At 60.0% G+C, this 27,817-nt stretch overlaps 1 protein-coding gene across 2 annotated transcripts; it reads left to right on the forward strand.

Annotated features, from left to right (window-relative positions):
- The first annotated feature begins 554 nt into the window (after positions 1-554).
- CTNND1 (catenin delta 1) lies at positions 555-27,683 on the forward strand. 2 transcript variants are annotated; one of them, XM_066320640.1, is made up of 21 exons: positions 555-694; positions 13,995-14,113; positions 14,877-15,190; positions 16,197-16,268; positions 16,514-16,672; positions 16,856-17,388; positions 20,390-20,853; positions 20,947-21,130; positions 21,388-21,505; positions 21,815-21,968; positions 22,355-22,372; positions 22,620-22,688; positions 23,325-23,452; positions 23,560-23,710; positions 23,948-24,140; positions 24,231-24,345; positions 24,873-24,960; positions 25,301-25,348; positions 25,470-25,567; positions 25,736-25,831; positions 26,010-27,683. In XM_066320640.1, the coding sequence occupies exons 3-21, from the start codon at positions 14,996-14,998 to the stop codon at positions 26,019-26,021; spliced, it is 2,895 nt and encodes a 964-aa protein (XP_066176737.1). In that variant the 5' UTR covers positions 555-694; positions 13,995-14,113; positions 14,877-14,995; the 3' UTR covers positions 26,022-27,683. The 2 variants fall into 2 exon arrangements, with proteins under 2 accessions (XP_066176737.1, XP_066176738.1); XM_066320641.1 differs by lacking the exon at positions 22,355-22,372 and having other exon boundaries at positions 25,757-25,831.
- The last annotated feature ends 134 nt before the right edge of the window (positions 27,684-27,817 follow it).

Consider the following 27,817-nt stretch of genomic DNA (forward strand, 5'->3'; position numbering starts at 1 on the left):
GGGACCGGGGGCGTACTGCAGGCCGTCCTACCATGGAACCTTGCTTCTGGGCAAGTTCCACCCGGGACAGGGTAACCTGTTTTCCCGCCGCTCCAGAGGGACAGACGGGAGAGGCTCTACTCCGGGGATGTCCCAGAGAGCCCCTTGCCGCACTAAGCGGGGCAGACCCGGACCTTGAGGAGGAGCTGTTCTGCTCCCAGGCGGCGTGGCCCCGAGGTGGAGCCCAGCCGAAGGTAGACTCCGGTTTGGAGAACATGGACCGCTGGGGCAGGTCCCCCCGGGGTAGAGCACGCGGGGGACACACGCTCCTTGGGACACACCCCACCGGGACAGCCGCCCCGGCCCCGCCCCGGTCCCGCCCGTCCTTGTCGCGGCTGCTGACGCCGGGGGCGGCCCCGCGCCCGCCCCGCCCCGCCCCGCCGGACCAACTTCCATTTTAGGTGCGGGAGCGGCGCGGGCGCACGGCGGGATTCGAGCGACCCCGCGCTCCGCACACACCGCCCCGCGCCGCCCGGCGGGACCCGGCGGGACCCGGCCTGACCCGCGCCGCCGCCGCACCGGGCGCCCGCCTCTCTTCTCGCCTCGCCGCCGCGGCGGGACCCGCGGAGCGGAGCGGGCCGGGCGGCCGTGCCGCCGCCGCCGCCGCGGGGCGGGACCGCCCCCCCTCGCCCGTCCGCCGAGGAGCCCGGCCACGGTGAGTTCCGATCGCGGCGTCCGTGCCGCCGCTCAGGGGGCGGAGGGGAGGGAGCAGAGCCGGTGCGGGCCGGCGCCCTGCCGGGCGCCGCACGCCCCCGCGGCGGCGGCGGGGCGGGCCGGGCCGGTCGTCGCCCGGCGGGGCCGGATCGGGGCTCGGCCGCGCTCTCACGCCGGGGCCGGTCGGTACCGGGCCCCGGGAGCCCCGTCCTGCCCGGGAGCCCGTGCCAGGCGCGACCGCGCCCCGCGGGACCGGTGGGGCGGCGGGGCCCGGCCCTGGCGGGGGCGCTGGCGGCGCCCGGGAGCCCGCGGGGAGCGACACAAAGGCGGCTGGGCTGGGCGGCCGCCCCGCTCCCCGCCCGGGGCCGCCGCCGCTCGCCCTGCCCGGAACAAAGGCGGCCCGTGTGCCAGCTTCCCGCGGCCGGCACCGGCGGGCCCCCTCGGGCGGGGATCAGGTCTGGGTCCCTCCTCGGGGTCTCGGCCGAGGCACGGCCCGGCTCTCTGGCTGTGCGTCCGGCCCCCAGGTCGGCTCTGCCGGTCTGCGCAGGGGCTCATCGCCCGGTGTTGTCGTTCGCCTGCGCCTTTGTTCTGGCGGTGAAGGGGCCGGTGTGCCCGGGGGGGTCAAGTGTGCGGGTGGGGCTGCGGCTCCTCCTAATGGAATCGCTCTGAGCTTCAAAACAGCCCGACAGACCCGTCCGCCCTAGCTCACAAGCGACACCGAAACGCTTCCTGAGGAGGCAGGACGGTGCCGGAGCCGGCCTTGGGGGTCTGCTCAGCCGCCGGTTCGTTCTGAGTCTCCTTTGGCCACACTGTCATTTAGCGACAGCCCGGCTGCCTTCCCCCTACCCAGCGCTCATCGTGCCTTCTCCGGCGACCTTCCTCGGCATCGCTTTCCCCTGCACCATGGGCATTCCCATGCCTCCTCGGAGCGTTGCATAGCTTGGTGTGAGAAAGTTTTGGGTGCCTCTCAGTCATGAGGGCTGCTGGCATCTGCGAGGCACCCGCGGGCTGGCAGAAAGGAGGTGGGGCACCTCCGTTATGGCCCAGGGCTTTGGGCGAGAGAGCCTGGACAACAAAGCTTCCTCTGATTGTTGGAGAGAGGGGTGGACCTCCTGGAGTGCCTCCCTCCCTCTCCAAGGGCTTGATGCCCTTGCCCTTACAAGAGCCGGTGACGATTGGGGATCACAGGGTGTTATCTGGGGGGCCTGGGTTGTCCTGTGACCGGCAGAAGCTGCAGGCTCCTCTCCCAGGGTTGTGGCACTCAGGCTTCTGCTCAGCTCCCGGCGAGCCAGAGAGGAGCATGTGGGCACAAGGAGCCTTGTGATGGAATTGAACTGCAGCTATCTGTGGTTTCACTGATGCCCTCCCTGCCTTGCACAGATGCTTTTGGACTTGACTGTCCAGGTCTTTGGTTTGGAGAACTGAGCTTGTCCTCAGCTTTGCAGGCGTGCTGGGATCCTGTAAGCCACGCTCACAGCTTGTTTGTGAAGTTGCCAACTCTGTGCTCTCTCTCCTGGATGTGGCAAGGTGGGGTCAGCAGGTGACTGGTGACTCCCAGGCTCCTGCCTCTGCTGGGGCTCCTGCCAGTGGAGCAGGGCAGTGTCCACCAGGTCGGTAGGAAGAGCCTAGGCAGGAAGATTGTTAGTCACCTTCCCCAGAGTTACCTTGTCTGCTCCGTCCTGCTCCCAGGGTTTTCTTGAGGCAGGTTCTTTACCTGTTGATGTCTGGTCGTGCTCTGTCAACAGCAAAAAGACAGTTTTTAAGGATCTGCTCTTCCACTTGGCTGAGTTTAGCCAGACTCTTGAGTGTGCAGACTGTCCTTTGCCATGTGCAGCGTTGCTGGAATCTCACACAGAACCTTCCTGGAAGCGGTGGGAGGATGAAAGCGCTCGCTCAGTGGAGCATGCTGGGCTTGCCTGGGCTGCCGCAGAGGGGTGAGCCTCCTCCCTTCCGACGCAGAGGTCAGGGCCTGATCGTTGTGGTTGAGGAGCCCTTGAGGCCATCCCTTCCCTAAAGATGGGCTGGGAGTCAGATGAATGGTCCAGCCCAGACCGCGGAGCCGGCGTCTGTCCCTGGATTGCCTCTCATCTCTTCCCTCCTCCAGCCTCTGGCACGGAGATAAGACCTTGGCCCATTGTATCTGCAGTGGAGGTGGCTTTAGGACATCCAGAAAATAATAGTGTGGCTTGGATCGTGCCTGGAAGGCTGTTGGCTTCTCAAAATAGTTTACCAGTGTCTATGGCCTTAGGGGGAGAGTGCTGGGTAAAGCTCTTGGTTTCTCTTCCCAACAACCCCTCATAACTGTCTCTCATTTACTGCTGGCAAGGACAGAGCCCTTTCCCAAGACTGTGGTGATGCTGTCTCCAGGGAAGTACCGAGCTCTCCTGGCTCTGAACACCCATGAATCTGCAGCACCGTGGCTGTGTCCCTCGCTGACAGAGAGAAGCGGAACCCGGAGCTGGTTTGGGTCAATAGAAGACAACAGGTGTTGCCTGAGTGTGATGACAAAATCCGAACCTGGGCAATTCAGGCACTCCTTGTGTGACACAGGGCTTGGCCAGCGGAGGAGGTTGTCCTCTGGCACGGAGTTCAGGAATGTGCCTCAGCGCTAGGCTGTCGGAAAGGGGTTGGATTTACGGGCTCTCGACCAAAGTCCTCGAGTTCTCTGAGGTGGCTACAACTTTCTCTTTGCTTTATATCATCTGAGGAGGCTGTCTGGGGGAGGAAATGGTTTCTTAGAGCCAGTTCTTGTTCTGGAAACCCCCGGCAGTAGGCTGATGAGTCTGTCCAGCTCCTGCCTGCCTTGTGCTTTTTGCTAATCCGCCTTCCTTCCCTCCAGGAAGGCTGCTGGTGTTGGTTTAGCACAGGAGTGCCTGTCCCTCTGCCTTGTCTGGTGACTCCTGCATGCAGGGCTCACCCTCTGGATTAATGTGCTCTGTTGTGTTCCCGTGTGCCCTCAGCCCGTTTGGGGGCTTTTGGGTGGCAGTGGTTGCCAGTATGTGTGATCCTATTTCCCTTTGCCTGTGGAGGAAGCAACGTTTCCTTATGAGGAATACTGCTTCCTTGTGGTGGCCTGTGCAAGGAGGGGTGAGATGAGCTGGCTCTGCTGGGTGTGGGGGCAAACCAGTGACTAAGGAGCACAAGTTGACAGGGGTGGTGCCAGGATGGGCCAACCCTTAACCAGGGTGCCTGTCACCTTTGCTTTCGTCTGCTCTTCCCAGCCTGGAGCAGCTGCTGGTCAGAGGTTGGCAGTGGAACATCTGCTGTGTACAGACCTTGGACTGAGGTGGGAATGACTGGTCCCTGCTGCCCAGCCCTCCACGCTTGGCTCCTGCTGCCTTGAGGAAGATGTGCTTCCCTGCCAGGGAGTGCTGACGGGAGTGGTGGGTGCCCAGAAACTTGTGCCAGTGTCTGTAACTTCATGCTGCAGGTCCATAGTGACTTTGCACTGCATCACTCTTAGCCTCTGCAAGAATGCTTGTGCCTGTGCAAGCCTGAGGACCTGAGCCAGGCTTACCCCGTGCTTGATTTTAGCAGGTCTGTGTCCAGATATTTGCTGCTGGGATGGGGTATTTCTGCTGTGGTACCAGTCTTGATGGGGTGCTTTTCCAGGTGTGCCTGGCTTTCCAGCACAAACAGGGAAGGGTCCAGGCAAACTGGGATAGGGGCCAAGGCCTTGGAAGAGCTCTTCCATAACCTGGCCAGGGTGGCGGTGCTCTGGAAGCGTCTGCAGCGCCAGGGCTTGTATGAGATGCCCCTGGGTGGGCTGGGGCTGGTGGCAGCAGTGTGCTGGGCTCGTGTGTGAGCACAGGACCTGTTTCCGTACCTCCGTCCTGGCCCCGACTGCTCCCGTTCCTCTGGGCGTTGGCCTTGGTCACAGCAAATGCTGCTCAAAGTTCACTGGCCCTCCTGGGCACACCTGAGCTGTACCTGCCACTGCTGGGTCCCCGAGGGCTGGGCTGTGGGCACCAGGCGTGAGGAGAAAGCAGATGGAGCATGCAGGAGTGGGCAATGGGAGGGCAGCTCTCTCTTCTCCCCTTGTCTCAGCTTTTGCAGTTTTGCAGCTGTGAAAGCACCTCCTGCATAGGAGAGTGGTTACCTGGGAGAGGGAGCAAGGTGGCTCCGTGTGTGAGTTGAATGGCCTTGGACTGGATGAATGTGGGGAACTGGTTCCCGCCCTGTCCAGAAGGAGGAAGGCGTCTCGCTGTCCCCAGACGATACGTTTTCCTCTCACCCCCATCTCGTGTGGCGCTGGGGCTGGTCTATTCCGAGAAGAGCCCCGGCTCTCTCAGCTGCTTCCCGGTGCTCCCAGCCCCGGTCCCGGCCCAGTCGGAAAGGGGAGGCGGTGGTGCTGGGCTGTGTGTGGGTATCCGCTGTGGGTGGGAGGGAGTGTGTGGAACTGCAAAGACGAGTTTTTCCGACCTGGAAGGGTGGGTCACTGGGGCTGTTTGCATGCTGCTGGCAGGCCCCTTGCCCAGTGGAGTAACACATTCCTGTGAGCGTGTTGCTGCATGCAGGGCTGCTGCTTGCCATGCTTGGCTTGGCTTCGGGCGGGCCGGCTCGCTCCAGGGGGAGAGATGTTGTCCCCCTCCTGCTCACTGGGGTCTGAGGGGGAGGAGGTGGAGAGCCCAGGGTGTTTCTGGGAGAAGTCCTCTCTGATGTGGGGAGCCTGCCTTCTCCAGGTTGGCTTTGTGCCATCCTCGCTCTTCTCTTTTTTGCCCGTTTTTAGCTCCAGAACGCACTGGTGTGGCAGAGCCACCTGCTCTCCCCTGATCTCTGCCCAGGGTCTGTCTGCAGCAGCTGGCTGCGGTGGAAGACCACTCACTTCCCTTCTCTATTCTCCTTCCGGGAGCAAGAGGAGCTGCTCTGTGAAGGGCAGGTGGATCGGCCTGCAGAGCAAAGCTCTGACAGCAACGAGAGCTCTGCAGGGACTCCTGCTCGTCTTCCCAAGGGTGCCCTTCAGGAGCCTTGGCAGCCCCACAGTGTCAGCGAGCTCTGAGGAAGTTGTGCAGATGGGGAGATGAGGTGTGGGAGGGAGGCTGGAGAGCTGGCTTAGGGGGCAGATATTGTGCTGGGGTTATAGTGTTGGAGCTGCCATAGCTCTGCAGGTGACCAACCCATCTCTGGAGCATGGCAGGCACAGTCTGAGCCTCATGGGGTTGGAAAACAACATCTTCCAGCCTCTCCTCATTGGATGCTTCCAGCCCTGGACAGGAATGTGATAGCACTAAGGGTGAGGAGCCCTCAGATGTGTTCCCTGGAGGCACACTGCTTCCAGCAAGCTGTAAGGCCAGGCTTCTGGTCTCCTAGGTGGGCCATGCTGACCTCCTGGCTGGCACAGCCAGCTGAAGCTGGGCTGGTGGTAGTGCCTGTGCCTGGCATTCCCAGCCTGGTTCCAGATAGTCTGCTGCAGGCCAGGGGCAGTGGGGAGTGGCCCTTGGCAGGACGTCGTGTTTAGAAACTTGCAGGAAAGGGAAGCCACGATGTCATCTCCCGTCTGACCAGGAAGCGCAGGTTTCCTTCCCTTTGGCTCGCACAGGAGCCTGGGAAGGTCCTTCTCAGTGAGAGAGTTAGGTTGCATACAGTTTGGGCAGGGGGCTGGGGTAGGATGGAGTCTTGCTGGTCCACTGCCCTGTTTGTGCCTTGCTGCTCTGTATGAGCGTGGCTCCTGCTAGCCTGTGTGTGCATCTTGAGGGCCCTTGGAGTACTCTGGGGGGCTTGCTGTCACCCTGCTGCAGCACCCCCTTTCCCCACCTCCAGCCGTGATTCACTCCCTGGCTCCTGCCTGATGCTTCTCCAGTGGCTTTCCTTCACCCATTCATTACTGTTCTTGGCAGGGCCCTCAGAACCATCTCCAGCAGATGCACGCGTGCAATTAGAGAGCCGGGCACCTGATGAGGTCATTCCGAGCCAGCGGAGCCGGGGCTTTCAGCCCAGCCCCGTGTGGTTTGTGCTCTGACTCAGCCCGTGGCTGCCCTACCTGCTCAGGGAGTCCGGGCTGGCTGGGGCGAGGGGGGTCACAGGGTCCCACTCCTCCTGGGCTGCTCCCTCAGGCCAGCTTGGCTTAATCTCGGCAATTCCCTGCTGGCCACTCCCTCACCAAATGCTACTTCACCTGTTTGCTCAGTGTAGGGAGCGGAGGGTGTTTCCTCTGGAAGAGAGAAGGGTTCCCTCTCTGCCTCAGGGGTGCCTGGATACCCTCTGGATGGGGAGACCCCACGTGGGGTTGCTGGGAGGGCTGGAGGGCCCTGTCTCCTGCCCTTCTCCCCACTCCTGGTCGCGGTTCCTTAGTGATTTGCTCTTGCTGGAAAGGCAGATAGTGCTGGCTGCCCCCAGTGGTGCACGTCCTGTGCTGGTGCCAGTGAGATTCCCTTGTGCTTCCAGACCCTGCTCCTTTTTCCACTGATTGGAGCAGGGCCTGGAAGCCAGGAGCAGTTCCTGGGGATCCAGGTGCGGGACAGGAAATGATCTCAAGTGGCTCCTTGGGAAGAGGGCTGTGGGAAGGGCTCTGTGCCTGAGAAGGGTCACAGATCCAGGTGCTGGGCTGGCACAGGTAGCTGCAGGTGCTTGTGCCCATGGCCTGAAGAAGGGAGGCTGTCCCTAATCCTGCTGGGAATACTGGCCACCAGACTGTGGCCTCTCTGCTTGGGCACAGTCAGCAGCGCTTTTGAGCTCTGGAGTAGCTCATGTGCCCCTGGGATGGGGAGCCCGAGGGAGCAGTTTCCCCCATCTGCTGTGCCCTCGGCTTGGGCAGGCAGCCTCGGGTCTCACTTGAGAGGACTTTGCTCCCTGTACTCTGCCAATATGGCCCTTATCTCTGGTGTGTTTGTTTTCGCTGCGGGAGAGAGGCAGCTGAATGGGAAAATTCAGCCCAGCAGAGGGTGGGGGGACGGGTGAAGGGCAGGGACATTGGCGTGGCTGGAGCCTGGAGGGGCCACGTTGACCTTCAGCTCAGTGCCAGCGTCCACTGAGCTTTGTGGCCGTGGGGACAGCTCATGTCCCCCCTTCGAGGTGGCCACTGTTCTTGGGTGGAGCAGGGGGCTGCCCTGCGATCCCACCTGCTCGCCTCGGGCCGTGGTGGCAGAGCCGGGGGGCTGCTGCCTCCCCCTGCCCGGGAGCTGCTGGGGTGAAGCAGGAGCCGGAGCGTGGCCTGCCCCAGGAATGCTCTGGCCCCATTCCCAGAATCCGGCGCTGGGCGTTTGTTTGCTGCTGCGCCCCCGAGGTCTGGTGCTACTGTGACAGGAAGCGGGGACGCCGGGGGGAGGGAGGCCGGCCGCCGGCTGGGGATGTGCCTGTGAAATCCCTTTGTCCCTGCCGAGCGCTCAGCTGCGAATTCCCACAGCGAGGAGAGAGCTGCCTTTGTGCTGCTGCAGGGCTCTCAACATGTGAATCTCCTGGGCCTGGGGGTGTGAGCCGTGGGGCTGGTGCAGAGGGGTGGCAGGGACCCTGCTTGCTGCTGTCCCCAGGGTGGGGACCCTCGCAGCAGTGCCCCGTGGCAGCAGTGCTGGTGAGGTGTCCGTGGGCAGTGGGATGCAGCCAGGATGTGGCTGGCAGGAAGGCTCTGGCCCTGTGGCCGTGCCGCTTGGGGGCTGTGGGTGGACAGAGTCTCTGCCTGGAGCCCAGCGGCTTGGCTGCCCTCCTGCGGCCCTCTCCTCCCTGCAAATGCCAAGGGAAGCTCGTCTCCCTTCCTTTCGCCATGGTGCTCTGTCCAGGTGGGGCAGAGGGTCGGCAGCTTCCCGGCTCTCCTGGAGGGAAGGAGCTCCTGGCATGCTGTGTCCTGGCTGTGCTTGGAGAGGAGCGAGTGGCCTCAGGCGTGCCTGGGAGGACAGCTGCCCTGCCGCAGGATTGCTGGCATTCCAGCAGAACAATCCCAGCTCTCCGCAGCCGACTGTGCATTGCTCCGCTCTCAGCTGCCTCGCTCTTCGCCCTGCTGCGGTGGCACCAGCCCGGTGACCTCAGCGCAGCCAAGGACAGATCAGTTCCCCAGGGGATTGCCCGTGTTTCACAACCATCCGCTGTGTCCAGACCCGTCCTGCAGACCCGATGGGTATCTCCGTTCTCAGCCCCCTGCCCTGGCTGAAGGAACCATGCTCCAGCTCCCTCCTACTTCCTCCCCTCCAGCCCCACCCTGCCCTTATCGCTCCCTCCTCATCCTGCTCCCTGGCTGCCGGCCCGCTGCCTTATAAGGTGCGATCTTCGCTGGGGCTGCATCTCCAGGTGACTCCCCTCTCCCAAGGAAGGCTTTCCCAACCCATCCCGGCTACGTGGCCGTCATCCCTGGCACTGGGGGCGGCAGGTGAGGTAGGTCAGGTGGCGATCCCACTGCCAGTTCAACCAGTTGGGTGTGAAGGGCGGAGGAGGAACGGCTCCCTGCCTGTCCCTGCCCGCGGTGCCGCTCCTGGGTGTTAACCCGCCGGGCTCCTGCCCTGACTGGCACCCCAGGCACCGCTCCCCCTGGGGAAGGTGGGGCTGGGCCGGGGCAGGCAGGCGCCCAAGGCGGTGTCCAACCTGCTGCCGGCACAGCCCTTTCCTGGGCACCTGCCAGCCTTTCCGAAGTCCACTGTGCTCTGTGACCTGCCGGCAGGAAGAGCCCTCCTGGGAGCCAGGGAGGCCAGGGTAGGCTGGGGAGTGAGAGCAAGGGGCCTCACACGGCCTGGCAGCAAAGATGTGTCAACCTGGGCAGGGGTCTCTCAAGGGTGGGCTGCTCTGAGGTGATGGCTGTGGGCACCTTCTTGCCTCTGGGATTGGGAGAGAAACAGCCACAGCCAAAACTCCTTTACCTGCACAGGGATGTGAGATCTACTGCTCACCATCAGCTGTCCTTCTCCATGGCCTGAGGGCCATGAGTGCTCTGAGCTGGACACAGGAGCAGGTGAGCCTGGGCCCATGGTCTCCCCTCCCATGCCCTGCTGCTTCAGCCAGGCTGAGGTCTGAGGGTTGATGTGTGAGCCTGGACCCTGTGCTTGGCATGGGGAAAGATGCCAAGGATGCTGGCTCATTTATTTTTTAGGTAATTGAGACTGACCAGAAACCTGTGGTGAATTAGCAGGGCTGTGGGCCTGTGCAGAGCAAGTGCACTGCAAGCACTTGGACAATTGCAGGCTTGAATTATTGATGGAGTTTCTGGTTTTCCTAAGTGCATCATGATAGGCAGCTGGAACCAGGAGAATTTGTTGCTTTCTCCCCCTCTCTCTCTCGGATGGGGTCTGGGTGCTGAGAGCTTTCAGAGAGCAGGCAGCCAGCTGGCTATCCTCAAGCCCCTGGGCTGAGAGAAAAAGGCCAGTGGAGTGGAGTTGGGGAGTGTGTTGCAGAATTCCTCAGGAAGCTCATCCTTCTTTGTCAGCCTGGCAGGTGGGTCTGGCCCAGGAGCCCCACAGGGGATCAGCCAGCGTGGATGAGGGGCTGTGTCTGTCCTGGCTGTGATGGAGCTGGAGAAGGGCTTTCCTTGTGCTTCCTGGTGTGGGGGGCTGTCAAGAGCGTCTGGCCATGGTGACAAAGCTTGCCATGTGCTGGACAGGTGTCTGGGGGTCACAGACAAGCAGTGAAGCTGTATGAAGGGCTGGGACATGGCAGAGAGAGCTGATGCAGTTCTGTTCCGCCTCCCTGGTGACAGCAGGACGGTGGCAGTGAGCACCTGGTGTGTCCCTTAGCAGGGTGCTGAGCCAGAGATGATGTGGCAGAGGACATTCTGACTTTGTAGGTACTTGGGTTGAACTTTGCCCAAAGTGTTCTTTGCTGAGGCAGCAGCCTTAGCCCCAGGGATCCCAAGACCTTTGGGTGACAGCTCTCCAGGGATTCAGAGCATGGAGCAGGGCTGGAGCAGGTTGTTGGAAGAAGCCACGTAGAGGACTGTGCCAGAGATCCCCTGTCCTGCAGTAGTGCTGCCTGTCAAGCCTCCAGCCTAAGTCTTATCTGCTGGATCTTGTCCATTTTCCCTGGCCCGTGGAGTATGATTCCCCATCTGCTGGCTTGGTCTGGGCCCTGGGGTTAATCTTTCCGTGGCAGACTCCAGGAAAACACTCCTTGTCAGGAGCCTTCAAGGCCTGGACTCCGTCCCCTGGCAGAGGAGGGTGCAGGTGAATTCTAGGTGGGTATGCCTGTGGTTTGGCCCTGGAAATTTGTTTTTCCAGGCAAAGGATTTTTTTCTGTGGGAAGGCAGTTCTGCTGGAGAAGGTGGGGTAAGAGGTTTTGGAAGAACCTGCCATGTCACACTTGGCCGCAGCAGAAGAGCTGTGGAGGGTTCAGGGTTTGGGGTGCCTGTCCAGCTGTGTCCAAGCCTTTATCCAGGTGGGAAGATCGTAGTGGGGAAGCTCCATGCACACAGGTGAGCTGGCAGGTGCCTCTTGGCCAGCAAATGGGCTCTGCTCCCAGGGCTCTGTGGCGTCTCTCCAGTGGACCTGCTTTGGCTTTGGGACCCGTGGGCACTGCGCGGGGTGGGGTTGGTGCCAGGAAGTTGGGAGGTAAGGCCAGGAGGCTTTAGGTGTAAAACTTCTTGGGTCACTGCATTGTCTCCTGGGGCCCCCTCCTACTGATTGCTGGGGGGACAGAGAGGATTCTGCCCCTGGGGTGAAGCTGCTCAGGGTGTGCTTTTCCTTAGGCTTTTTGGTTTGCCCTGAACTGAGCCAGCTGAAATATTTTTGGCTTGCTGGGGTTTTTAAGTAACGGGTGTGTCAGCAAGTGCCTCTCTCATGATGAAAAGGCTTTCATGAGCCATCCTCAGAGCTGGTCAGGGTCTGGCTCTGGAAGAATGCTCTGTAGTTGGATCTTCAGAGGCTGGGTGGGAAGAGGGGGGGAATGGGTGCAAAGCGATCCCTGGAATTTCACCCTTGCGGGTTCCTGTGTACTTGGCTTTGCACTGTCACGAGTAGCTCATTGGCTAGAGGGAGCAGGATGCATAGCTGAGGCTCTCCCCTTCCTGCCCTCCCTGTCTCATTCCAGAGATGGCCACTGAGTGCCCCAGACAGCATCGGGATGTGTCAAGGGGTCCTATCCCTGAATGTGGGGCAGGTTCCTTACAGCTGGGGGATGTAGGGCTGAGTTTGGGGGGGTGTGCCAAACCCAGGGAATGGCCGTGCTCCAGCTGGGATGGTGCTGGCTGTGTCTGCAGGGACAGCTTTTGCTGACCTCCCTGGACCTGGCACTGCCTCTCTGTAATTATGTCTTTAATCCCAGATCAATGAAGACAATGGCTGGAATGAGGGTGGAGGGAGCGGGTCTGTCCTGGTGGTGGAGGAAAACGGGGAGAGACCCTGTTCTGCTGGCACTTCTGGCACATCATGGAGCTGTGTCCAGTGCTCAGGGCAGGCATGAACTGTGTAGGCACTGCAGCCCCCCAACACTCAATCTCTGTGCTTAACATGGCCTGATCCTGCTGGGAGACCCTCAGGTGGCCCCTCCTTGAACATCCACTGGAGCCGCAGGGTGCGGGACCTGTCCTGTTCCTTCCCCTGCTGTTGTGTTTACTCCCTGTGGAAGGGGCAGGAAGGAAACAGCCTCACAGCTGCTCTGGCCCCTTATCTAGGGCCCTAACAGCCCTGCAACTTTCATTGTTAGCGTCCATGTTTCCCAGCCTCATTGCCAGGGAAGGAGCAGAGGTGGGGATTTGGGGCTGGGGTGTCCTTGTGGGCTGTGTGGACCCACTCTGGCAGCCATGTGGGACCAAAGGGATCTTCTGGTCTTCTTCCTGTCTCTCCTGTCCATGCTTCCCACAGAGCCAGACCCTGCTAGTCTGCACTTGCTGCAGGCATGATCCTCTTCATGAGACCAGACCAGCCAAGTCTCTTCTTGGAGTCAGGGAGCTGCCTCTGCCCTCCTGCGCCCTAAAAATTGGCCTCTTCTGCGTTGGGACTGTTGAGGGCCAGCCAGGGAGCACAGCTGCTGGACAAGGCCATGTTGTGGAGAATCGCTTCTCCACAGGGGGCTGTTCCCCCTCTTAAAGGATTTGCTGAAATGCCATTCTGGAAGCAAATCCCAGCAAGCCGGGGGACTGCTGGCTGGGATTTTGGATGCTGCGTTGCATTGTCTGGGGTGATAGGACTGCTCTGTGTCTTGCTGGACAACACTGGGATGTGGCAAGGACGTAATCCCCTCTCATCAGGGAGCCCTGGAAAGGCTGAGGATCTGTGTCCCTGCTTAAAGGGGGTGATAGCCCACCAGAGATAGGGAGTGTTACTCAGGGATGAGAGTTGGGATGCGTCAGCACTGTTCTGGGAGGCACCAAGCCTCTCCTTTGGAGAATCCTGCAAATCTGCAGGGCAGGTGAGCAGCAAGGGTCAGAGCCATGCCTGCATTTCCATACAAGGCTCGGGGAGCCGATGTGTTGGAAAAGCCTCAGGGAGTACCTGTTGCAAGGTGGGAGGGGTGGAAAGCTGCGTGCATGAGCCAGGAGTCATGTCTGGGAGCCTCCAAAAGCTTGCTTGGGCTCCAGAGGATGGTGGGCTGTGTTCTTCCTGGAGTGTGTGGCTGAGCCAGGTGTGCCATGGCTCCTTCTCCTGCCAGGCACCACATGGGCACGAGCAGGGCAACTGGATTTTTTTATTGATGAAGGCAGATGAGAGTGGCAGTGACCAGATTGTGGAAGGTGCTGTAGGTGCCCTCCAAAGCACTTGGAAAACATCCACCCTGCATGGCTGGGCTCTGTTGCAGTGGTGCCACTGTAGCTGATGCGCCTATACCTGAGGGAGGCTTTGCGGAGCAGAGCCACAGGAGGAGTGAGGAGAGGTTTAACAGATCTCAGAAGACTTTACTGAGCTGCTGTGCACCAGCATGTGCTGCAGGAGGAGTCCTGGAGGGGCTGCAGGAGGTGGTGGGAACAGGGATGCTGCCTGCATGAGCTCTCAGCTCCGGGTTGTCCTTCTCGGCCCTCTGGGGCGGTGGCACCGGGGAGTGGAGTAGGCAGAGCCGGGGTTGGAGACCGTGGGAAAGCAGCCTCTGTGCTGCCTGCCCGGCTCGAGCGAGTCCCCACATGCCTGCCATGACTGCACAGCTTTGGGAAAACCTCTCGGGCTTGCAGGGACTAGGCAGGGCTGTGTGGGAGGGGTGGAGGGCTGAGCCCTGGCCGCTCCTCTCCGCCTCTGCTGTTTCTCCTGTCGGTGGGAACAGTGAGGGGTGCAGGAGTCTCCCTGGAGCTGAGGGGCTGTTGTGGGAGCAGCGACATGTTTGCCACCCCACCAGCTCTTCCAGACCCATCCCTCGAAGGGGAGGGGGTGGGAGAGAGGCGCCCGTTTCCCAGTTCCATGCCTGCTCCACCTCCTGTTTAGGGGTTCTTGTGTGATTTTGACCTGCTCCCGCTGTCCCTGCAGCTCTCTTCCCTCCTGCTTCCTCACTGTGGTGGCTGGGCTGTTTCCCCCATGACTCTCTGCGTCTAGACCTGGCTGTCCCGTGCCTTTGCCAATCAAACCTGAGCTTCCTCCTCTGACAGGTCTGTATGGAAGAATATTGCCTTTCTGTACCAAAATGTTGATTGTGCCTCACTTGCTGTTCTCCTTTGGGTGGGAGTGTTGGAGGGGGTTCAGGCTGAAGCCCATCCCCAGGTCTGTGGGCTGAGGATCCCTGGAAGGAGAGCCCTGGTAAATACCTGGAGGGTGGTGAGTTTTGGCAGCAATCAAAGGGGCTCATGGGATCCCCTCTAGGGGGATCCCATCACATTCCATCCTCTCTCCCATCTAGGAAGGAGGTGTGGGGCCAGGGCTGCCTCCTCATCTCTAACTGCACTGGGGAGGAGGGAGCAGATAAATGACATGGCCCTCTCCCTCCACCCTTCCCTGGAGAAAGCAGTAGGATGTGGGTCACTTCTCATTCTTCAGGAGTGTACCCTGCCCCACTCCAGGGGATGTGCCCTCCTCCCCTGCACTGTCTGCCCACAGCTTTTCCTTGCCCATGAGGTTCTCCCTCAGCCCACAGCAGCTCTTCTAAACCTGGCTCAGCCCCAGCTGTTTGCCAGACTGGGGGGACCTTCTGTCCCCACAGTACCAGTTTTCCAAGCTTTTAATGCTGGGACAGTTTGCATCTGAGTCCTGCTGCAGGAGCCTCTTGCCAGCTCTCTGGTGATGGGTGGGAGTGGGTGATAATGCCATAAGGTTTTGGTTTTTATTTCCCCCCCTGTTCTGAAAATCTGTCTTAATGAAATCAGTCTCTTCTGACCGCTCTTCTCTCCTCCTTTCCTCCCCCAAAATCATGTGCAGTGAAACGAGGGGCTCCTGCCCTTCTGGGTCATTTTTCCCACCCTCACCTTGACACCAAGCCGCCTCTGCCTGTGCCTCCCCGTGCCCCCCGCCCTGCCCACCCTGGGCACCCGTCACCCATGGACGACTCGGAAGTGGAGTCGACCGCCAGCATCCTTGCCTCTGTCAAGGAGCAGGAGGCACAGTTCGAGAAGCTGACCCGGGCCCTGGAGGAGGAACGGCGCCATGTCTCAGCCCAGCTGGAGCGAGTCCGGGTCTCCCCACAGGACGCCGGCCCGGGCTTGGCCAACGGCACGCTCACCCGGCGGCACCAGGTAAAACACCCCCTCGGCAGAGGGGCGTGCACAGGCTCCTGGAGCCCCCGGAGCTGCCTCCTCTCAGCCCTCCTTGGATACAGGAGGTAGAGGAGGGCCCAGCTGTTCTTGTGGCACTGGTGTACTGGAGTTGGTCTGGGGGTGTGCAAACCTCCCTTGGCAGACAGAGGCTTCAGGAGAGAAGCCAGCCTGGAGAGTCTTGCTACCAGGTTGGCTCTGCTCTGGTTTTGGGAAGGTTAGAGGTTGGCTCTCCTTGGTTCCAAGGTATTTCTGCTCCCCATCCCGCTCCGCTGCTTGGAGGGCAGCTGAGATGCTGAGACTGCGATGCGTGTGTCTCCGTCTGCGTGACAAAAGGCAAATGCCTGGAGTCTGTCTGTCCCCACGTGGCCAAACCAGGGCTGGGAGAGATCTTCTTTACAGGGCTGTAAATGTGGTTTCACTTGCCTTGGCTTGAGGCATCTCCTCACTTTTTCAGGCTCAATCTTGGAGAGGGGTGCTCAGAGGGCTGGTGCGTGGTGGTGTGCAGGAGCCAGGTGCCTTTCCAGCTGTGGAAGGTGGTGGTGCCAGGAGGGACCTGTGAGGCAGGGCAGGGTGGACAGAGGAAGAGTTCAAGTGTCAAACAGCAGCACTGCGATCGGCCACCACGCGGTTCTCTCAGGCCCAGGGGGGCCTCTGGGGTCGCTGGTGGCTCCTGTGTCAGATGTGGAAGGTGTCCAGGGCCCTGCCGGGGGCAGGGAAGGGTCGTGGCCATTCCATCAGGGGCATGCAGGAGAGCTGGGATGTCGGGGTGTCTCCTGTGACTCTTGCTCAGGCTGACCTAGAGGAGATTTGCTGCATGTGGCACAGACCCCTGAGGAGTGTGTTCCTCTGCTGGGGGCTCCCATGGAATGCGTGGTGGGTGTCTGTCTGGTGCATGAGATGGGCTGCTCAGGGCCCTGAAGGGAAGTGAGGATGAGTACATGGGAGATCAGTGTAGTAACATGCCTGCTGCCCTGCTGTGTTTCAGAACGGACGTTTCCTGGGCGATGCTGACCTGGAAAGGCAGAAGTATTCAGATCTGAAGCTCAACGGGCCACAGGTAGGGGGAGCTCAGCCCTCTGGCTGTGGGCAGCCTCCTTCCTGTGGGAGGGTGTAGGACAGTGCCCCTGTGTCCTCATTCCAACTGGGAGAGGGTGATTTGGGCTCCTCATGCAGCCACCCTGACTTAAAGGTACCTTCCTCCAAAAGATATCAGGGCTCTCTGTGAAGAAAGATCTCTTGTCCAGGTTACAGAACGCACAGATTGGTGACAGGGCCTGACCGCCTGTTGCTTTCTCCCATCAGGACCACAGCCACCTCTTGTACAGCACAATCCCCAGGATGCAGGACCCGGGCCAGATCGTGGAGGAGACGTACACCATGGAGGAGGACCCTGAAGGGGCCATGTCAGTCGTGTCTGTGGAGACATCAGATGATGGGACAACTCGGCGTACAGAGACCACGGTATGGGCCTGGGGACACCATGGAGGGACAGGGCGTGGTGGGGGGCCCTGGCGGCTGGGTGCTCTGCCATGAGCTGAAACGGTGTGAAATGTTCCTGAAGTAAAGTGCTGGGCTGGAATCTGGGGGATGCAGGCGCGTGGTGGGTTTCCTGATGTGAGCGTGCCCTGCACGTGTGTCACCCAGGTGAAGAAAGTGGTGAAGACTGTGACCACACGGACGGTGCAGCAGGTGCCAGTGGGTCCTGACGGGCTGCCTTTGGAAACGTCCCCCGTCCCCAGCAACTACGTCCAGACCATGGACAGGAACTTCCGCAAGAACGGCAACGGGGGCCCCGGCAGCTACCTGGGCCAGGCGGGCACGGCCACCCTCCCTCGCAACTACCACTACCCCGACGGCTACGGCCGCCCCTACGAGGACGGGTACCCGGGCAGCGACCACAGCTACGGCAGCCTGTCCCGCGTCACCCGCATTGACGAGCGCTACCGCCCCTCCATGGACACCTACCGGGCCCCCAGCCGCCAGGACATCTATGGCCCCCAGCCCCAGGTGCGTGTTGGGGGCAGCAACATGGACCTCAACCATTTTCACCCCGAGCCCTATGGCCTGGAGGATGACCAGCGCAGTGTGGGCTTTGAAGATGTGGACTACGGGCTCATGTCTGACTATGGCACAGCCAGGAGGGCGGGCACCCCATCTGATGCTCGGCGGCGGCTCAGGTATGTGGCAGGAGGTTCTGGGGTGCTCTGGGGTCCCTTGAACTTTACTGTCCTTGGAAGAAGGAGGACCGTGGACACCACACTGTGAGCTGAGTCACACGCAGCTCACACAGGAGAAAACTTGCATCCGCTTCTAATTGTCTACTTAATTGGTGGTTAAAGCTGGGTGCTAATTGAGCCAGTCATCCTGCAGCCAGGAGATCCAGTGGGCAGCTGGATGTAGCTCCAGGCCCTTACCTCTGTGCCACCAGGGCTGTGTGTGCCCCAGCATGGCACATCCCTCTGGGAGCGGTGCCTGTGTGGGTTGTGTGTCATGGGCAGCTGCAGTCCCATGATTGTGCTATCCCTGAGCCAAGAGCAGCCCCGGGAAGAGGAGCTTAGCCCAGGCTGGGGTGAGCAGGGCTCGGCCCCACAGTGCCCCAGGAGCGTTCCTGCACAGCCCGACCCTGCCGCAGGGCAGGGAGGGAGAAGCTGCTCAACCTGTTTGGCAGCAGCAGCAGCTTCTCCCCCTTGTGTGTCTGTGGTGACTCCTCCAGCCTGCTGGGCTATGCAGCCCTTGGAGGCCAGAGCATTGTCCTGGTGGTCCTTCCTGCCCTGTCAGGAATTCAGGATATCAACTGCCTCAGGCTATGACTCCTGCCCATTGGTCTCTTGTGTCAGCTGTCCCTGCCCAAGTGCTGCTTCCTGCTCTGCTCCTGGCTGGCTCTGCTCCAGCAGGGCTTTGGCCAGGTGCTGCAGTATGGCTTTAGGGTGGTGAGGTAGCAATGGAGTGAGGGACTGAGCCAGAGTCCTGGAGATGGGGAAGGGACTGTGTGAGTGCCTCCTGAGTGCTCCAGAGTGGGCCCAGGCAGACAGGTAAGGCTCAGCAAAGGCAGCCTAAGCTCCTGGAACATAAGACAGAGGCAACAGGGAGAGACCTGGGGGAGAGGAGGCTCTTCCCAGCCCCTGTGGAGATCTGCCTGATCCAGGTGCATGCTGTAAATCCATGGTAGCCCTTGGCTGCCAGAGGAACTGAAGGAGCAGCTTTGTCTGTCCTTGTGGCTGGTGCCAGCACAAGTGCTTCTGAGCTTTGGTGAACCAGTTGGGGCAGTTGCTCACCCAGATGGATTTGCTCAGCCTCCTTGCTTTGTGCAGCTTGTGCTGGCCAGAGGAGGGCAGGCAGGGCTGCTCCAGGCTTCTCCCTCCTTGGGCAATCCAGGACAAGCCAGTGTTGGCAGTTTTGAGCACATGGCCATCAGGTGTCCCCCAGGGAGCATCTTGGGCAGAAGGGGTTACACAGGTGTGTCCAACCCCTGGCTGCTTGTCCAGACAGAGACTGTGGCTTGTGTACATTCCCTGGGCTGTGTCCTGGGTGGCCTTTGAGACTGTGAGCCCTCTCTGCTGCGCAGAAAGGTGTCTGTGCTCCTGCTCCTCCAAGCCTTGGAGGAAGAGGATTACAGGATTCAAGTGCAGGAGCTGCAGCCAGATAGGAGACTGGGTGGGGGTTGTGGATCCCATAGAGGGAGACGGTCAGCTCTGTTGGAGTTGCAGGAATGGCTCAGGGTGTGAAAGATGGGTTGGTGGGCCCCTGAGCCAGCTCTCCCTCTCCCCGGGCAGAGTGATAAAGATCACAGCAATCTGTGGAATCCAGGCGCTGTTGAACTTGGCTTGTCCCCCACCTTCTCAGTTACCGTCCACACTGGCTGCCCAGCTCACAGGAATGGGAACAGGGAGGGCAGCGTCTCCTGCCTCAGAGATGTTTGTCTTGAGCAGGAGCCTGGCTGTTAACGACTTCCTTCGGGGAGGCAGCTCGCCAGGCACTCCGAGTCAAAGGAGCACCTCGAGCTGCGTGCTGGCTGCCATTGGCTGCAGAGAGCTCCGGCCTCTGCTCTGGGGCTCTTGTCAGAGCTTCCCTCTGCAGAGAAAGAGGGAAGGGGGTCCTTCCCATTCCCTGCCAACCCCATCTTGCCTGGAGGGGATTTGGCACCACAGGTGTTGGGATCCTCCACAATTGCAGGGTGGGATGCAGCACCACGGTGGGCTGGGAGCTCCCTTTCAGGGAGCGCAGATCTTGGCACAGGAGTGGGATCAGCTGCCAGCCATGTTGGCAAGTGTCAGTGCTGCGTCTCACTCCAGCCTCATGCTGCTGCTCCTCAGCACCTCTGAGCAGGCAGGCATGAGGCATGTCCCCACTGAGACCTGCTGGAAGCCAGCCTGGCAGCCTGCCGCCACACCACGGCAGTGCCACAGTGCCTGGGGGTTGTGTGGCTGTGGAAGAGGCTCTAAGGCTGGTGGCTTGGGCAAGTCCTGTACCAGAGGCTGTAGGAAGGGAAGTGGTGGCAGCGGCAGGATCTGCCACCATCCTTGTCAGGATACTCTGGGGCAGGCACTGCCTGTTCCTGATCCAGGGACTCCGGAGGTGACTGAGTAGCTCCTGGGGCAGGTATGAGTGGGAGTGGAGGTAGAAGCCTCTCCTTGGGTCTTGTTTGAATGTCCTTAGTGTCCTGGCACAGCAGGGGGTGACTGAGCTGTTCCCTCCCATCTCTTTCTGTTGGAAATTGCTGGATTCCCCTGCCTGGGTGGGGGAAGGATTATAGTGCCAGTGACTGCAAAAATGGGAGAATCTGGGATTTAAGAGGCGTATGTTGTGGGGGTGTGAAATGTCACTTTGGCATACGGGGCAATAGTTACACTTTAAACTTCTGTGTGCTTGTTTGGGCTCACTCCCAGGGCTGCCAGTCTGTGGATGAGCTGTTCCTGGCCAGGGCAGGGATCTGAGACCATGGCTCTTCCCCAGGCCTGCCCCAGGAGCCACGAGGTTGATCCTTCGAGCCTGTGTGTCTCTTGGTGCCCAACTCTGCCTGTCCTCAGGGCAGCACCACACCTTGCCCGTGGGGCTGGCTCCTGCCTCTGCAGGGGTCAGAGACCAAGATCCAGCTTCATCTCTTCTGGTGGGCTGGAAGGGGCACTGCCTCTCCCAGATCCAGGATTGTGCTCAGATGCCCTCTGCCTTCTCTCCTAGGAGTTATGAAGACATGCTGGTGGATGAAGTGGCCCCTGACCGGTACTACTGGGCCCCGCTGGCCCAGCACGAGCGGGGCAGCCTGGCCAGCCTGGACAGCCTGCGGAAAGGCGGCCCGGCCCCGGGGAACTGGCGCCAGCCGGAGCTGCCGGAGGTCATAGCCATGCTGAGCTTCCGGCTGGACGCCGTCAAGTCCAACGCGGCCGCCTACCTGCAGCACCTGTGCTACCGCAACGACAAGGTGAAGACGGAGGTGCGCCGGCTGAAGGGCATCCCCGTGCTCGTGGGGCTGCTGGATCACCCCAAGAAGGAGGTGCACTACGGTGCCTGTGGAGCTCTCAAGAACATCTCCTTCGGCAAGGACCAGGATAACAAGATCGCCATCAAGAACTGCGACGGGGTGCCCGCACTGGTGCGCCTGCTGCGCAAGGCCCACGACATGGACCTCACCGAGGTCATCACAGGTAGTGGCTCCAGGGAGGGCAGGACAGGCTGGCCCCTGGGGTGGGGTCTGTGGTCAGGGTCCAGGTGCTCATCTTCCACTTGTGGCATTGCAGGGACACTGTGGAACCTGTCCTCGCACGACTCCATCAAGATGGCCATCGTGGATCATGCGCTACATGCCCTGACCGATGAGGTGGTCATTCCCCGCTCCGGCTGGGAGCGGGAGCCCAACGAGGATTCCAAACCCCGCCATATAGAGTGGGAGTCGGTGCTCACCAACACCGCTGGCTGCCTTAGGTATGGATCTGGAAGAGCACTGGCTTGGGCTCGGGCTGCAGCGCTTCTTCTGGGCTGCTCCTGGCACTTTTAGAGGACTGTGGAGCAGCTGCTCTTGTAAGACAGCTGCTGGTGGTGCAGACCTTGAGTTTGGAGGCATTTACCCTCAGTGAGGGGAGCTACAGGAGCTGTTTCCTCTCTTGAGCTCTGCGGGGTGTGGGCTGCCCTTCGCCTGCCCTCAGCTGTCTCTCCCATGATGGTTCTCTCCTGCCTGCCAGGAATGTGAGCTCGGAGCGGAGTGAGGCCCGTCGGAAGCTGCGGGAATGTGATGGGCTTGTGGACGCCCTGATCTACATTGTGCAGTCTGAGATCGGCCAGAAGGACTCGGACAGCAAGGTACCACAGTGGGACTGGTCTTGGGAAAGGGAGAGCCTGTGTGGGGTGCACCTGGCACTTCTAGACCAGGAGGTGTCTGGCACTCAGCCTGCAGTTTGGAGTAGGAATGTTGGTCCCCCAACAGAGGCCTGGTTGTGTCACTCATCCCCACAACACTGTCCCCTGGGTCAGGCCTTCTGGATCAGTCTGAATAAGGTCTTGGCTTGAATTTCCCTTGAGCTTTAAGCTGAAGGCTGGGCCAGGCCCTCACTCGCAGACCTGGAGTGCTGCTCCCAGTCTCTCAGTCAGACACCCCGGTTCTCTCCCCAGCTGGTGGAGAACTGTGTGTGCCTGCTGAGGAACCTGTCTTACCAAGTCCACCGTGAGATCCCCCACGCCGAGCGCTACCAGGAGACACCCCTTGTCCCCACCAACAACACTGCACCCCACAATGCCAGCTGCTTCGGGGCGAAGAAAGGCAAAGGTTTGTGTGCCAGCAGCAGGGAAGGGAAGGGAGGGAGGGGAGCAGAGACAGGTCTTGAGGGTGGTCTGGGGTCTTTGTGCTCCTACTTGGGCATCTCATGTGAAGCCTGAAGGGCAGCTTTCTCTGGAGGTGCAGTGGTCCCTGCTTCCCTGCTCTGGGAGCTGTTGCTTGGCTTGCCCAAAGCACTTGATACAAGCTGTGGCGGGTGTCTGGTGGCGGGATGGTGACGGGTACATGTCCACTAATTCCACGCCTTCCCTTTTCTCCTGTGTTGCCCCTTCCCCTTCCCTTTGCTTTCTTGCCAAATGATTTGCCCCATGATGCTGTCGGCACTTCTCTCCTCCTGCCTCCCCTCTCTCCTGTCCTCCTCTCCACCTCACCAATAGACGAGTGGTTCTCCAGAGGTGAGTGCGCTCTTGTACTTTTTCTATGGTTTAATTGGGTGCTTTCTCCAGTTCTCTTTGCCCCCCTCCCCAGCTGGGCACATTCTGCCTGCCGTGTGGCTAATGCCCCCAGTGTCCCCTCCTGTGACACGCTGGTTGCTTGGCTTCAGCTCGCCTCTGGGCTTGTTCCTGCAAGTGGCAAAGAGCTGTTGGGCCAAGGTGAGTAGGGAGAGGAGAAGTCTCACGCCTCTCCACTTGCCCTTCAAAGGTAAAAAGCTCCCAGAAGACCCTGGTGCTGACACAGTGGATTTTCCCAAAAGAACAACTCCAGCCAAAGGTATGCTCCTTGAGTGATTATGCAGGATTATGATTGGGTGTCAGGGCAGCTTTTGCCACAGCAGCCTGGGAGAGGAGCGAGTTAGAGAAGGTATTTCCCACTGAAGTGAGCCTCTCCAATGGGCAGAAGCTGGGAATGCCCAAGGGCCTGTTAAAAAATGAGCTCTGACAGTAGTTGTGAGGATCTTGTGCATGGATGAGGTCAGTGCTGCTTCAGGACAGTCTTCAAAGGCATATACTGCCCCAGGGGCTGAGGGACAGCACAGTGACACAGCCCTCTGTGGTGATCTCAATCTTGCCAGCACAGTTGCCCTCTTCCCTGCTCTTCTCTCCTGGGCATGAAGAGCAGGCATGATTTAGATATAAAATCTCTGCCTTAAAGTTTTCCCCAGCCATGAGAATGAGGAAGGGTCATTCCCAGAAGCTTCTGGGGACAAATGTCTCACTGCATGTGAATCACAGTCCCTGACCAAACAGTGGCTGGGGTTTCTGGTACTCTGGGGCAGCCTGTGCCAAGGATCCTACCCCCTGAATGCCTGGGTAGAAGCTTGCAGCTTCATCTGCCTAGCAGTGTCTCTCTGGGTCAGGCAAACACTAGCAGAGCCCTTGGATAAACATCTCCTGTCCTCCTTGGCAGGTTACGAGCTCCTCTTCCAGCCAGAGGTGGTGCGGATATACATCTCCCTCCTGAAGGAAAGCAAGACTCCAGCCATCCTGGAGGCTTCAGCAGGAGCCATCCAGAACCTGTGTGCTGGCAGCTGGACGGTGAGTGCCCACGAAGCTTGCGGTGGAACAGGGGAGCACCACCCGTGGGGGCTGGCAGCGGTGTCCCCAGCCCCGGGTGACACGGTGGCCCTGTGCCCTCCCCGCAGTACGGCCGGTGCATCCGCTCAGCCCTGCGCCAGGAGAAGGGGCTCTCCGCCATCGCAGACCTCCTGACCCACGACAGCGAGCGCGTGGTGAAGGCGGCGTCCGGGGCCCTGCGCAACCTGGCCGTGGACCTGCGCAACAAGGAGCTGATCGGTGAGGACGGCGCGCTCCCTGTATCCCTGCAGGCTAGGCAGGAGCTTCTCCCTTCTCCTCTTGGCTGCTGGGGAAGTGTGTGGGCACAGCGTCAGCGCAGCCTCTGTCTGCTGCCCTCACCTAGAGTGGAGGGTACTGAGCGCTGCAGAGAGGGACAGCAGAACAGGTCACCTGTCAGTGGTTTTCCCATCCGTCCTGTTCCCTGCTTGCTCACCCGCAGCTCTTTATCCTTCCCAGGCAAACATGCCATCCCCAACCTAGTTAAGAACCTGCCCGGAGGCCAACAGACCCCTGCCAAAAACCTCTCTGAGGATACGGTGGTGTCAATCCTCAACACCATCAATGAAGTGATTGTGGACAACCTCGAGGCGGCCAAAAAGCTCCGGGAAACGCAGGGGATCGAGAAGCTTGTACTGATCAACAAATCTGGGTAGGCTCTGCTCAAAGGATGATGCCAGGGCTGGAAAGGACCTTCACTCTCTCTGGGTTTCCAAACATCACTTCCTTTGCCTCTTTCTAGGAACCGCTCAGAGAGAGAAGTCCGGGCAGCTGCCCTTGTCTTGCAGACAATCTGGGGCTATAAGGAGCTGCGGAAGCCTCTTGAGAAAGAAGGCTGGAAGAAGTCAGATTTCCAGGTGTGGGGATGCCCTGTGGTGGCCAGGGCGGTAGGTGGGGTCCTGCAGCAGAGAGGAGGGTGTTCCTGGAGCTTGGCAATACTGGCCTGCAGCTCTTCACCTTCCTGGTGGCACTGGGCACCCACAGAACTGTCCCTGTGCTGTTTCTAAGCCAGTGGCCTGCAGGAAGTCTCTGCTAGGAACACTCAGCATGTGTCCCACATGAGTATGAGGCAGGAATTTTGTTACTCTTAAGTGCTGCTGTGGCAGTGTTAAAGAACCGGGCTCTTCCAGGCTCAGTTTCCTTCCCAAAAGCAGGACCTGCCCTTGCTTCTGGAGGGCCAGGCACTGCCCTGGTCCAGGCAGCCTCCCCCCTATTCTGATGGGGGTGCAGTGGGGGCTTCAGCACCTTCTGGTTACTTTGGGCCCCTTACTCAAGGGCTGTGGGAGGGTTCCTGGGTGTGTGCTGGTGCTGGAGGGGTGGGATATGCTGGTGAGGAAGGAACCTCTAGGTCCAGGGTTTGAGTGGTCACTGTCTGTTGCTGTAGGTGAACCTGAGCAATGCCTCTCGGACCCAGGGAGGCAACTCCTTTGATGACAGCACCTTGCCTCTTATCGACAGGAACCAAAAAACAGGTATGTACTTGCCTTCAGCACCTGTGCCCACCATTATCCCTCTGCCTTGTGAGTACTCAGGGAAAATGGTGTTTGTCCCCTTCCTGCTCTTCAGCTTTGGCTTCCCTGGCAGCCACAGCTGCTCACACAGGGCCATTAGTATGGGCCTTGGGTGGCTTTCCTGGCCATCAGAACCATTCATTTGGGCCTTAGATGGGGCTGGCACTGTAGGTCCTGTGGTGTCCTTGGGTCACAGCTGCAGTGCAGCCTGAGCCTGGGTTCCCCCAGCTGGGCAGGGAGCAGTTCCTCTGTGGCTCCTGACTGCAGAAGCTGTCCCTGATGTGCTCTCTCATGCTTGTAGACAAGAAATCCTCCAGGGAGGAGATCCAGATGAGCAACATGGGACCAGGTAGGAGAGGGAGTCCCCCTCGGTATGTGGGGAGCAGGGCAGAGTTCACATCTCCCTGGGGGGTGATGCAGCCCCCCATGGAGGTGACACGACTGACTGACTGTCCCCTCTCCTGCTCCAGACAACTATTCCACACTCAACGAGAGGGACCACAGCAGGACACTGGACCGATCCGGTGACCTTGGAGAGATGGATCCAGTGAAGGCAGCGCCTTTGATGGTAAGCAGCTCTCTTTAACTCGGGAAGAGTGGGATGGGTGCAGGAGATGCCACATCACTGTCCTGTCTGGCGGAGGAGAGGAGAGCTGGGCTCCCGTTACTAACACCCCCCCATACCATGCCCCCTACTAACCGCATGTATCTGCAGCAGGAGGAGGGGCAGGAGCAGCAGGAGGAGGGGCAGGAACAGCAGGAGGAGGGGCAGGAGTCGCAGCCTGAGGTAGAGGAGGTGGAGGAAGATGCTGCTGTGCCCTCCCCCATGTCGGTATGTCCCACGGTGTCCTGCCCAATCTGGTGACAGATGCTGCTGTGCTCTTAGGGGTGCTTCGCCAGCCAAATCCTTGCTCCAATCACTGCTGCTGCAATCACTGGTGCTGTGATCCTGCCTCTGCCCTCACTCCTGCTCCAGCCTTAACACCTGTTCCCCCTCTCTCTCTCCACAGCAGAAGATCTAGCTGGCCTTCCCTGCCTCTGCTCCGTTTGGGTTGATAATATATATATAAATATATAACTCTTCATGGTGGAATGGACCGACTTTTACCTTGTCTTATTGTTGGAATTTTGCTGGACTCTCTGTGCCAACCATCCAGCCAAACGCCTGGGCCAGGTCCCCAGGGCAGCCCGGGCCACTCGGTCTCTTCTGGGCCGCCGCACCTCCCTGTTCTGGGATACCACCACTGAGAACTCCTCCTCCCATCCTCCACCACCTCCTTCCTCCTGAGAGTAAAACCTTCCTGCCTGACTCTGCCGGATCAGCCGGCGTGGATGCTGCACACAAGGACTCAGATCTCTGCCTTGACTAGGAGCTGCCTTCTCTCCCACGCCTTCCCCCTGCTCCGAGGTGTCTTGCAAGGACAGGGACTGGGACCTCACTCGCTGCCGCCTTGTTTTTGGTTTGGTTTTGTTGCCTATAGGATATATTTTTTTGTGCAGGACCACTCTTCAACCAGGGCCACGGAGACAACAGAAGCATCCCTCCTCCTCCCTGAGGGCTACAGGACCAGAGTCCATGAGCTGGAGGCATGGGGGCCAGGGGAAGAAAAACCAGCAATAACGTCTCTTGCTTTGCTCTAGATGAGGCTTCGGAGGCATGGGAAGGAGGATCCAGCTCTGGATCCTGTAGAGCGGTCTGGATGGGGACCCTGGCTCCCACCCACTGCCTGTGTGAGGAGGATCCTTCTGTGAGGAAGGGGGTCAGTGCTGGGGCATGGGCCAGGGTCGGTCCCCATGGAGGGAGGAGATGCGGCAGGGTTTTGGGGAGAGCGGGCGGCTCGGGGCACACTGTGCCGGGCACCTGGAGCCGGGATCCCGCGGCGCTGCCCCGCTGACTTTCTCTTGACACGTGCCTTTCTTTTGCCACTGTGAAATAGCTCTTTGAATCGTACTGTCCAGCTGCTTCCCTGGGAAAGGGGAGTTTCCTGGGCTTCCGGCAGGGCTGAGCTCTTCCCTTCCCTGCTGGGAGCCTTACTGTCTGCAGTGGGGCTGGGAGCCTGTTTTGGGGGGAACCCAACCCCCCTGCCCTCGCTCAGAGGGTGCAGGGTGCTCATCTGTGTCCTGGCCGGGGCTGCCGCAGGAGTTGGGATGTGCTCCTCCTCCTCCTCCTCCTCTTGGCTGTGGTGCTGCGGCACATCCATGTGCTGTGATCTTTTGGGGGCCCCTGGGGCTCCCTATGCAACTGGAAGCCTCTGTAGGAGGCTGTGAACTGGAGCAGGAGCCCTCCCAGCCCGGGGCTCCCCCCAGGGCGGGCTCTCAGGGCACGGGGAGGTGGCGGGGTAGAGCTGGTGCCTTGCTCCTGTCCCAATTCCCCCCCCAGCTCTGGCTGGGCCTGCCCTGCTTCCAGCCCCACCTCAGCTCGGTTGGGTTTTGTTCTGGGGTCTAACTCTTCTCTTTTCCTTTGAATATGTAAAACACTAATTCCTTTTTTAATTTTTAATTCCAAATGAACCAAAAAGACAGCGTCCCCCTTCTCTCCTCCTTGGTCCTGGTGGAGAGGGGGGGGCCAAGGAGGTGAGGAGGGGGAAGCGCCAAGCTGTTCCTTGTCTGATTCCTGTGCACACTCTTGTAACGCTTTTAAAACAAAATGATTTTTTTATATAAATAAAGTTTTTAAAGTGTGATGTGTGCCTGCCTCTTTGGTTTTGCTGCTTCACTGCTGGCCAGGTGCCTTTTCCAGGAGTGGTTCTGGTCTCTGGCTCCCAGTGGTGTCACACCACATGGTGTGACAAACCATGTGGTATTCCCCAGCCCTCCC

This window comes from Sylvia atricapilla, chromosome 6 (genome assembly GCF_009819655.1).
Source record: "Sylvia atricapilla isolate bSylAtr1 chromosome 6, bSylAtr1.pri, whole genome shotgun sequence".
Lineage (NCBI taxonomy): Eukaryota > Metazoa > Chordata > Aves > Passeriformes > Sylviidae > Sylvia > Sylvia atricapilla.